The sequence below is a fragment of the Bos indicus genome, chromosome 1 (genome assembly GCF_029378745.1).
Source record: "Bos indicus isolate NIAB-ARS_2022 breed Sahiwal x Tharparkar chromosome 1, NIAB-ARS_B.indTharparkar_mat_pri_1.0, whole genome shotgun sequence".
Lineage (NCBI taxonomy): Eukaryota > Metazoa > Chordata > Mammalia > Artiodactyla > Bovidae > Bos > Bos indicus.
In genome coordinates, this window is record NC_091760.1 from 135,582,290 (window position 1) to 135,594,400 (window position 12,111).

The 12,111-nt window shown below is 37.7% G+C and overlaps 1 protein-coding gene across 2 annotated transcripts in view; it reads left to right on the plus strand.

The window, feature by feature from the left end:
- RYK (receptor like tyrosine kinase) overlaps positions 1-10,989 on the plus strand; it is a 108,863-nt gene extending 97,874 nt beyond the window's left edge. For both annotated transcript variants that reach the window (XM_070794608.1, XM_070794613.1), the window contains exons 14-15: positions 8,909-9,045; positions 10,552-10,989. In XM_070794608.1, the coding sequence (XP_070650709.1) occupies positions 8,909-9,045; positions 10,552-10,663 (249 nt within the window). In that variant the 3' untranslated portion in view covers positions 10,664-10,989. The remainder of the gene's footprint in view (positions 1-8,908; positions 9,046-10,551) is intronic.
- The last annotated feature ends 1,122 nt before the right edge of the window (positions 10,990-12,111 follow it).

Below are 12,111 nucleotides of genomic sequence, written 5' to 3' on the forward strand. Positions count from 1 at the left end.
GTATTGTTCTCAAGGTTCTAGCCGGTGTACTGAGGCAAGAAAAGGAAACGAAAGGCAAGAAAAGACTGGATAGAAAAAGTAACTTTATTTGTGGACAACTTAATTGTCTATGAAGAAAATTGAGTAAATGAGTTTAGAAAAGTTTAGAAAAATACAAGATCAGTGTTCAAAAATCAGTTGTATTTCTATATACTAATAAAAATCAGATATTAGAGTTTTTTGGGAAAAAAATAGCATAATGTATGAAATTCTTAGAAATATGACAAAAATTGGGAAAGATTTTTATGATGAACACTAGGAAACATTGTTGAGAGAAATTAACACCCTACATAAATGGAATGCTGTACCTTGTTTTTTGGCCAGAAAACTCAATATTGAGATGTTCTCCAAGTTGATCTATAGATTCAACACATTTTCAAAGAAAATATTTGCAGACTTTAAATGTTTTCTGTAGAAGTTGGTAAGATTGATATGAAAAGATAACTTTTCACTTCACAAAACACTTTGAAAAAAGGACATTATGGGTTTGATTTCAAATTACAGTAATCAGAACAGTTGTATTGGCACTAAGATAGGTAGTTCAGTGGAGTAGAATAGAGTGTCTAAAACTTGACCTACATATGTATGGACAGTTAATTTGCAACAGAAGTGCTAAGGCAAGTCAGTGAAGAAAGGATTATCTTTTAAGTAAATGGTCCTAGAGCAACTGGATATCCAGCTACCAGGAAAAAAAAAAATGAACGTCAATGAATAACTTGTTCCATGTTCGAAAGTTACCCCAAAGTAAATCACAGACCTAAGTGCATGACCTAAAACTATAAAACTCCTAGAAGAGAACAGTAGAAGAAAATCTTTGGGGCTTTGCATTAAGCAAAGATTTCTTAGATAAGACACCAAGTAAAGATCTGTAAAAGAACAAATTAGACTTTATAAAAATTTGAAACTTGTTCTCTTTGAAATTGTGTTGAGAGAATGAGAAGACAAGTCACACTTAGAATATGTTTGCAAATCGTATATCTATGGTAAAGGACAAATTTGTAGAATATATAAAGAACTCTAGAAATTCAGTACAGGCATTCCCTACTTTTCAGAAGTTTGCTTTATGTGACTTTGCTTTTACAAAAGACCTTTGTTAGTATACTGATTTTCACAAACCAAGAGAAATCCAAAGAGGATTTTGGTTTTACAAAAAAAGGTAAAAATCAAAGTAGCTTTCAAGTGTTTTGCAGCAGTGATTATAGAGGCATCTCTCACCCTAACTACCGTAACCAAGAGTGGCCTTGCCAAGCTTCTTACCCAGGCACTACACTTAGCATATCAGCATCTAGCCACCATAGCTTTTAACTGTGTTTGTGAACATCTGTGATTTATCTTGATTTATATTGTGTATGTGCCAGTGGTTAAGATTCTGTGCTTCTAGTGCAGGGGTTTTGGGTTTGATCCCTGATTGGGGAACTAAGATCTCACATGCTGGCTGGAGGACCAAATAAGTAAATATAAAAGGAAAAAAAAGCAACTCAATGTAAAAAAAAAAGGGAGGGGAGCAAAATATCTCAGATGCTTCACCGGTGAAGATACATAGATGACAAATAAGCATACGAAAATATGATTAACATCATTAGTCATTAGGAAAATGCAAACTAAAACTACAATGAAATACTATTATACACCCGTTAACTGTGGCTAGCATTGAAGACCAAAGTGTTTGCAAAGATATGGAAAAATGGTAGCTCTCTTACACTGCTGATGGGAATGTAATATGGTCCATTCACTTTGGAAGGCAGTTTGGCAGTTACTTAAAAAATTAAACATATATATACCACATCTAGTCATTTTGCTCCTAGGTAAATGAAAGCATGTGTCCTTGCCAATACTTGTACATAGATGTCCATAGCAGCTTTGTTTTTGTAGCTAAACCAGGAAATAATCCAAATGTCTATCAACAGGTAAAAACAGCTTTATTCATATCCTATTCAACAATGAAAAGTTGATACATGCAACATCATGAATGAATCTCAGAATTGTTATTCTGAGTGAAAGAAGCTAGGAAAGGTGTACAGTTTGAATAATTCCATTTATGTAAAATTCTGTAGTCCTTGGGTCAAGAAGATCACCTGGAGGAGGGCATGACAACCGACTCCAGTATTCTTGCCTGAAGAATCCCATGGACAGAGGAGCCTGGCAGGCTACAGTCCATAGGGTTGCAAAGAGTTGGACACTACTAAAGTGACTTAGCATGCACGCAGTAGAAAATGCAAACAAATATTAATGACAGGAAGCAGATTAATTGTTATTTGGAAATAGTAGGGGTGGTGGTAGAGAGGACTAGGGGAAAAGGATTAGAGCTGTAAGAATCTTTTGGAAGTGATGGATTTGTTTATTGTCTTGATTATGGGACTTGTTTTGGAGGTATATACATGTGGGAGACTATAGCAAATCAGTTTATTATATGTTGGCCATACTACAGTAAAAATAAAAACTGTCATCTGTCTTTGCTGTCTGACCATCACTGCTACCTCATCTGAGACTATTTCCTAAATTTGCAGGATCTTTAGACCCAGCTAGGTCTAAAGATAGATGGGTCTAAATATCTGTTAAGAATGTTGACTTCTAGGCCTCCAAACTATTAAGATGGGGCTGGGGAATCTGTATTTTTAACAAACACTCCAGGTGACTCTTCTTATTACTCAAGCTTGGAAAGCACTTGTCCCAGATTAAATTAATGCTACTTTGGTCATCTGAACCTATTTCCATATATGAAAAAAGGATGTTAAGTTTCTAGTGTTAACAGATTTTCTAGCCATAGAACACTTGATGATGCTCTACTGTGGTCAGATGAGATCATTCAGAATTGGACAAATTTTTTTTTCATCATATATAATATATTGAGATCAGCCTTGCATTATAAATACCTGAAGTAACAAAGTGAAAATCTCTGAATAGTCCCAGCATTAGTAAACATTCCATCAAAGAGTAAAAAAGAATTTTATTTATATACCTGTTGACAAGTCACATCAGTGTGTTAGTGAACATCACATGTTATTAGTGAAAAAAGGTATTTTATATCTTTTGTGTATTAAGCTATAAAATAACACAAGTTGGAGAAGAGGATTAAGAGAAATAGAAGAACATTGTTGCTCTCTACATGTTCCTTAAATGGACATAGCAATACATTTTACATAAAACTCTGGGCAAAACAGCCTGGCCTTCTTACTGTGCCCTTTCCAACAACATCAAACAAGTGAAAATTATAGAATGTCTGTCTAAATTTAAAGTAGTTCAGTTGTCAGAAGACTTGAGAGAACAAGTTTTCCACAAATCATCCTTGTGCTATTTGCTCTTGATTTTTTTTTAAAAGAGGGTTGGTGAGCCAACATGTAATTAATCAGTTTTTGTGTTGTTGTTAGCTTCTAAGGAAATGAAACTGCAACTTTCCATTTGGCTTTATTGTTCTTTTTTGGTGTTTATTAGTGCTGCAGTTTGTAATACAGGAACCGTAGATGGTGCTTAGTGATAATGTGGACAAAACAATGTGAAAGAAGTACTTTTTAAAAGTCAGCTTATACATGTTATACTGTTATGATACTTGTGTACACTCCAGGTCACAGATACCACCAGCATTACTGTTTTAGAGTCAGAAGTTGTTAGAACTTCTTTTGTCAGTGGATGGGGTTACTGAAGTGGCAGCATCCACTTCTTACCAATTCTCATTGTTTCTTCCTCCAAGATTGTTTGGATTGATTATTCCTTCCCCACAGCTGCTGCCCCAATGAGTGAATAACAGATCCGTCTCATCTTGTAAAGGCTCTGCTCCATCTGTGTAGTGAACTACTTTCCCTGTGGAAATAGGACACTACTTTAAAAATTAATCATTGCATTGACTAATTACTGTCATTATTAAGAGTTTATATAAAGTTTCAGTTCAGTTCAGTTCAGTTGCTCAGTCGTGTCTGACTCTTTGCGACCCCATGAACCACAGCACACAGGCCTCCCTGTCCATCACCAACTCCCGGAGTTCACTCAAACTCATGTCCATCGAGTCGGTGATGCCATCCAACCATCTCATCCTCCGTCGTCCCCTTCTCCTCCTGCCGTCAATCTTTCCCAGCATCAGAGTCTTTTCCAATGAGTCAGCTCTTCGCATCAGGTGGCCAAAGTATTGGAGTTTCAGCTTCAACGTCAGTCCTTCCAATGAACACCCAGGACTGATCTCCTTTAAGATGGACTGGTTGGATCTCCTTGCAGTGCAAGGGACTCTCAAGAGTCTTCTCCAACACCACAGTTCAAAAGCATCAATTCTTCGGCGCTCAGCTTTCTTCACAGTCCAACTTTCACATCCATACATGACCACTGGAAAAACCATAGTGTTGACTAGATGGACCTTTGTTGGCAAAGTAATGTCTCTGCTTTTTAATATGCTGTCTAGGTTGGTCATAACTTGCCTTCCAAGGAGTAAGCATCTTTTAATTTCATGGCTGCAATCACCATCTGCAGTGATTTTGGAGCCCAGAAAAATAAAGTCAGCCATTGTTTCCACTGTTTCCCCATGTATTTGCCATATAAAGTTTAAAGGTAGAAAATACCTGTGTGTAAGCAGGTACTTTCTTTTAACTTTATTAATTTGAAATCATTTTTCCATTTTTAAGCAGAATAGAATATTACTCTTAAACTGGTAAGTTTATGGAAATTTCAATAGACTCTGTCTCTGTGGAGATTTTAAAAATACAGACCCATCTGCATCTGATCCTGTTCTTTTCCCTCCTCCCAAAGTATAGACCTCAAGGATGGCCATGCTCTACCTAGTGGTAATAATTAATGAAAAAGATATTAAGTTCCGAAAAGTTTAACACTTTGGTTTGGTTATTTAGGATAACTCTGGTCTAAAAAAGAATTGAGAAGTGTTTCATCCTCCCCTGTTTTCTGAAAGAGTTTGTATATGATGGTGCTGTGGTTTCTGTTGTGTTCCCCCAAAAGATACATGGAAGCTCTTAACCCCTTTATCTCAAAAAGTGACTTTTTGGAATTGTTAGAGATAAAATGTTGAAATGAAGTCATAATTAAGGTAAACCTTAATCCAGTATGACTGATGTTATTATAAGAAGAGACACTGGCCTGCAAAGGGAGAATGATATGTGAAATAGAGGTAGAAATTGAAGTACTACAGCAGCAAACTGAGGAACACTTAAGGATTGCTGGCAAACCACCAGATGCGAGGAAGAGGCAAGGAAGGATTCACCCCTACAGGCTTCAGAGGGAGAATAGCCCTGCTGACACCCTGATTTTGGACTTCTAGCCTCCAGAGCTGTGAGATAAATACCATTGTTCAAGTTACCTGGTTTGTGGTGCTTTTTATGGCATCCCTAGCAAACGACTTCACTTTCACTTCTCACTTTCATGCATTGGAGAAGGAAATGGCAACCCACTCCGGTGTTCTTGCCTGGACAATCCCAGGGATGGGGGAGCCTGTTGGGCTGCCGTCTATGGGGTCGCACAGAGTCAGACATGACTGAAGCGACTTAGCAGCAGTAGCAGCAGCAGCAAACGAATAATAGGCTTGTATTATTCTTTTCTTTCAAGCTTAATAGAACTCACCCAGTGAAATTGTTTGGATATAGAGTTTTCTTTGTGGAAACATTTTAAATTGTGAATTCAGTTTCTCTAAAAAACATTACTGAGCTATATATATTTTCTTTTTTGGTGTCTGTTTTGGTAATTTGTGTATATCAAGGAATTTGTTCATTTAATCTAAGTTGTTGAATTTATTGGCATAAAGTTGAGCTACTTGTAATATTTTTTGATGTCTGTAGGGTCTGTAATGATGTTTCCTTTTTTATTCCTGATTTTGGTTGTCTTTTTGTTTTCTTTGGTCAGTCTAGCTTAGGGTTTCCTCACTTGGGGGCAATTTTGTACCCTCTGTCCTGGGGGTTTGGGCATTTGGCAGTCTCTGGAGGCATTTTCAGTTATCACTACTTGGGGCATCTAGTGGCTGAAGGCCAGGGATGCTGCTGAACTAAACATCCTGCCATGCACAAGGCAGCCTCTAGCAACAGAAATTCAGTCACTCCATAACGTCAGTAGTGCTGAGGTTAAGAAACCTGTTCTAGGATTTACAGTGTACACATCCTGCTTTCAAATATTATGCCACTTCATATTTAATATAAGCAGCTTACAATACATTGTTTACACTCATCCCTACCCATCCTTTATGCTGTTCTCGACATACATTTTATTAGGTTGATGCAAACATAATTGTGGTTTTGGACCATGAATTTTAAATCATTATAACTAGACTCAAACACATCTTTATTAATCAAAATAGGAAGCATTACAATCAACACATTTTTGCCAGTGAGAAATAAGTTTGTATATTCCTGTAATGTAAAAATCCATTCCTTGGGATTCAGCAAACTCTCAGGAAAGCATTTTCTGCCTCCTCCTGGTTATGGAAGCATTTTCCCTGCAAAAAGTTGTAGAGATGCTTGAAGAAGTGGTAGTTGGTTGGTGAGAGGTCAGGTGAATATGGCAAATGAGGCAAAACTTTGTAGCCTAATTTGTTCAACTTTTGAAGCATTGATGGTGTGACGTGAGGTCTGGCGTTGTCATGGAGAAGAATTGGGCCCTTTGTGTTGACCAATGCCAGCAGCAGGCATTGCAGTTTTTGGTGCATCTCATTGATTTGCTGAGCATGCTTCTCAGATGTAATGGTTTTGCTGGGATTCAGAAAGCTGTAGTGGATCAAACAGGCAGCAGACCAGCAAACAATGTCTGTGACCTTTTGGTGCAAGTTTGGCTTTGAGAAGTGCTTTGGAGCTTCTTAGTCCAACCACTGAGTTGATCGTTGCTGGTTCTTGTCTAAAATCCACTTTATATTGCATGTCACAATCTAATCGAGAAATAGTTCATTGTTGCATAGAGGAAGAGAAGATGACACTTCAAAATGACAGTTATTTTGATTTTTGGTCAGCTCACAAGGTACCCACTTAACAAGTTTTCCACCTTTCCAATTTACTTCAAATACCAAATAACTGTAGAATGGTCCATGTTGAGTTCTTCAGCAGCTTCTCATGTAGTTGTCAACTGACGATGACCGGCCACTACACTTCTCATTTTCAAGCCTCTCATCTCCTTTGCAAAACTTCTTGAACCACTTCTTCACTGCACATTTGTTAGCAGTTCCTGGGCCAATTGTGTTGTTGATGTTGCGAGTTATCTCTACTGCTCTACCCACTTTACAACCCATTTTGAACTTGGATAAGAAAACTACTCGAATTTGCTTTTTATCTAACATCATTTCCCTAGTCTAAAATAAATATGAAACAGCAAGTAATAAGTCATTAGCAAAAAAAAAATAAATGTACATTAAAATGATGTATAACATAACGACATTTATTTAACAGTGTATTCCAGTATCAAATGGTAAATTTCAACAATGCAAAAACCGCAGTTACTTTTGCATCAACCTAAAACTTCCATTTATATTATAAACCCCACAGTACATGAGATTTTGCTTTAAACAGTCTATTAAGGAAATTTTTAAATGAGGAAAAAATACCTAGTTCATATGTTTTCGGCATTCTTCATGCTTTGACTAGATCCAAATTCCCATTGGTGTTTTTTCTTTCCACATGAAGAACTATTCTCATGTGTCTCACAGTGTAGTTCTGCCAGTGACATATTCTCTCAGCTTTTTTTTGAAAACCTGTATTCTGTCTTCATGTTTCAAGTATATTTTTGCTTAGTATAGAATTCTTCGACAATTTAAAAATAATCTAAAAGATACCATTCTACTGTTTTCTTGTTTGTCTAGATTATAATAAAAAATAAAGCTATTGTTCACTAATACATCTTTAAAAAATCTGTATACTTTAGAATATTTCTAGATTTTATTATTTTTTAAAAAATAGCTTAAAATTTAATGCATTGTGCTTAAATGTTTTAAACAGATCAGTTCTTGTGTTTTCCTCTCCTCTTTTTTCCTTTCCTTTTTTCCCCCCATCACTTATAAAAAGTGTATTTTGTGGCAAGTTATTTCTTTGAGCCTGTTTCCTCATCTGTAATGTCAGGCTACCAATGATGCTTATAGGTTTGTTGTGAAGGAAAAATGAAAAAATGAGAAAAAATGAAAAAAAGAAAGTCTAGAACTTGAAGGGATTCATAAACATGATAGCATGGTACACAGATATCATCCTCCTTATGCAGCTTCAGCTCCCCTGACCTCAAGGCTCACGCGTAGTAGCAGATGAGTGGGTATCCCAGTCTGAGTCCTTCCCTGCCTCATGGCAGCAGCTGCATGTAGACATATTCCTGCCAGCACTCCCCACATTCCTGCCATCCTCCCCAGAAGCCGCAGCTGAACTGAGGAGCCCGGTTGGACCATGACTAAGCACTGTTGCCACTGCTTATGATTTCTGCTCCTACCAATAGTTTACGTGTTGATTTTAAATGAATCTGGTCTTTTACGCAAGCAAGGTTGAAAGATATTCTTTCCGGATACTAAAATTTCCTGAATTTCTGTTAATTTAAATTATTTGAATAGAGTAAAAATCCATGACATTGTATTTTACACGATTTACATTTCCACTTATCAACTATGCAGGCTAGCCATGGTATTTAAAGTAACACATTTAAATATTAGGAAAATTTTAAAAATAATTAATGATTTTGAGTGGTGGGGCTTGTAATCAACAATAATTCTTTCCAGTGGTTCTAATTACTTTAGAATATACAATAATAATATATTCATATTAAAGGATGCATTCATTGAAGTGTTCTTTTCTGTTCAACAAGAGAATCTAACTGGATGTGTCAAGAGTTGATTGGTATTTTTTATCCGTACCTGGCCACAAGTAGCAGCATTCTGACAACTGTATTAAATACCCCCTCATGGTGTTGCTGCCCTTCTTCTCAGTGGGCCTTTGGAGTGACGCTGTGGGAACTCATGACTCTGGGCCAGACACCCTACGTGGACATCGACCCGTTTGAGATGGCCGCATACTTGAAAGATGGTTACCGGATAGCCCAGCCAATCAACTGTCCTGATGAACTGTAAGTTTCTTTCTGGGCTTGAAGACATGGGTTAGATTCCATTTACAATGATTGGATGAAAGCAATAAGAACAGGTATCCATACTAATACAGAGACTACTCTTCTGAGAATCATGCCTATTTGGACTTGAATTATACTCCTGTAGAGAAACCGTAAGCTTTCCTGATGGCTCAGTGGTAAAGAATCCATCTGCAATGCAGGAGATGCGGGTTCAATCCTTCAGTGAGGAAGAGGAGGACATGATAACCCACTCCAGTATTCTTGCCTGAAAAATCCCGTAGACAGAGGAGCCTGGTGGGCTCCAGTCCAAAGGGTCAGAAAGAGTTGGACACAACTGAGTGAGCATACACACAGAGAAACCACAACGTCAGCCAGACTCATTCACTCTTGAGTGCGTTTGACATTAGGACTTTTTTGTCTCATATTTGTAGTGATTAATCCAAGATACTCATTTGCATAGTGAGAAAACACTGAACATGCTGTTAGTTATTCAGACGCCTGGTCATGTCCAACTCTTTGCAACCCCATGGACTGCAGCGTGCCAGAACTCTTTGTCCTTCACCATCTCCTGAAGTTTGCCCAAGTTCACGTCCTTTGCATTGGTGATGCTGTCCCACCATCTCATCATCTGACGCCCTCTTCTGCTTCTATATAGAGCCTTTCCCTTTGCCATCTGGCCTTGACAGCTGGTGTGAATTGATATACGTGTAAGGAAGAAATTCTGGTCTAGTGCGTGAAATACCTCCTGTCTCCCGCTTTTACCACATAGCTAGTCTTCCCATATAATGGGATCAGAGTGGGCAGGAGGCTCTTCAGGGGTGATGCAGTGCACACTGATTAAGTCTCAGTTCCAGAATCCCCTGAGGTTTTTATACTGTGGTGAGGGGGCAGCTTTGTACAGATTTTACTATAGATCCAGGATTCTTACAGCTTAGTTACAGCTTCCTCTTCCTCCAAGTTTTTTCTCTCACAACTTACGTACAGTTGACCCTTGAACAGTGTGGGTTTGAGCTCTGCAGGTCCACTTCCATGTAGATCTTTTTTTCAGTGATAAATGTTGCAGTGTCACACAGCCTCTGGCTGGTTGAGTCTGTGGATGTGGAGGAACTGGGGATATGAGGCTGACTATAGTTATATGCAGATTTTTGACTTGTGCAGAGGGTCAGCTCCCCTCACCCCTGTGTTCTTCAAGAATCAACTGTGCAGGATAAAGCAGATTATTATTTTGACTGTGTTTTAAATAGTTACATAAAATCTCTACTTGCTAGTATATTTTGACATGTTTCAGAATTGAAATCCACATGTAATGTCCAGATAACTCATTTTTGCTCTGCAAAGAGATTGATTTTTAATATGTCTTCCTCTCCACACCCACATTTAGACTGAAAACGTAGCTGGTATCATATTGATCAAAAGGTTAAGAGTAACACCTTGTGGAAAAACCCAAACTTTTTGGCCAACCCAGTATATCGTCAATAGGCAAATTTTCTGGTTTTGTCACTGCAGATTTGCCGTGATGGCTTGTTGCTGGGCCTTAGATCCGGAGGAGAGGCCCAAGTTCCAGCAGCTGGTCCAGTGTCTCACAGAGTTCCATGCAGCCCTGGGGGCCTATGTCTGACTCTGCTGTCACAGTCTCACAGCGTCAGGAGGAAGGTGCCTGCCGGGCCTGCTTGGAGCCAATCTTGGATGCCACATACGTCACGCAGTGCCACAGAAGCACATTTGTCTTCCAGAACACCGTGCCTTAGGAATGCTTTAGAATTTGAACTTTATAAGACAGACTTAATGATACGGAATATTTTCTAGATATCACTTTTATTAGATTGAACTGAAAATGTTTGTGTAAATTTTTTGGCCAAATTTTTTTTTAAACATAGTTAACTTTGGACTAGGGTACATTGTTACAAAATAAATAAACAGTTTTTAAAATTGTTTAAACATGGATATTTGGAATAGCTATCTTAGTGCCAACTGCTTTTTATTTTTTTACTTCATCAATGTAGGTGATTCACCTTTAAAGTTTTTTGTTTGTTTGTTTTAATATCACCAGTCTTGGGAATGGTTTGTCTTCAAGATGCAGTACTTTTTCTTAGGAAAAGAAAAACACAAAAAGATGTTGGTTTGCCTTGTACAGGAAAAGCTAATGTTGGAGGAAGAAGACTTAAAGAAAAGCTAGAGAGGAAAAAAGAACAATACTTACTAGAAATAGTAACTGGCCTTTCATGGAAAATTGTTTCTTTTTTAATTTTTTTTTTTAATGAAAAAGGGTTCTGCTTTCTTATTTTGGGGGAAGTAGGAACTGAGTTCATTGAAACATCTTAAATTTGGCAGAACCTAGCATTTCTGAGAACCAAGAGTGGGCTTGGGGGCAGGTCAACAGTAAACAGTGGTGATTTTATTTATTTTTACTCTTTGGAAAAGGAGATAACAAAATTCCAGAAAGTGAAATCCTGTTTTTATAGTTAAGACTCCCTTTTCTTGCACCTAGAATAGTGCTATGCACAGAATGGGTGCTTGAGTTGTTGTGAGTTAAAAAATGTAAACAGGTAGATTTTGTGCTTATTTTCAAGGCTGACTTAAGTATAAAATTTTTTTTTTTTTTTAAAGAAAACACTTGAAAAATTAAAATATTTGTTTTATATTATGACAGTATTGAAAATGTTCTTCATAATGAATGATTGTTTGTGTCTGATAAGTCTCTGAACACACAACAGCTGGATACCCTGTTTCGTTTCATGCATGTCTCACTCAGGCTCCCAACACAAGTGCAGTTGACTGTACTCAGCCACCAGGTTCTAATAAAAAGTTGAGATTATTATTACAGGACAGTATTAAAATGCTAAAGCTTTTCTCCAGAGCCATTAAATTCAGGGTATATGTGTTTATGCTTGGCTATAGTTGGCCTAAGGCAGAGGTGAATGGGCCTCTTAAATGTTAATAGCTAGGCCTGCAGGTGCCTGCCTCTGCTCCCATCCTCACGAAAGAGAGTAGAGAGAGTATGTAGCAGGTGAAGGCTTTTGCTGTTGTTAAAAGGAGCTTTATGAATCAGCAGTTCATTTGGGAAAA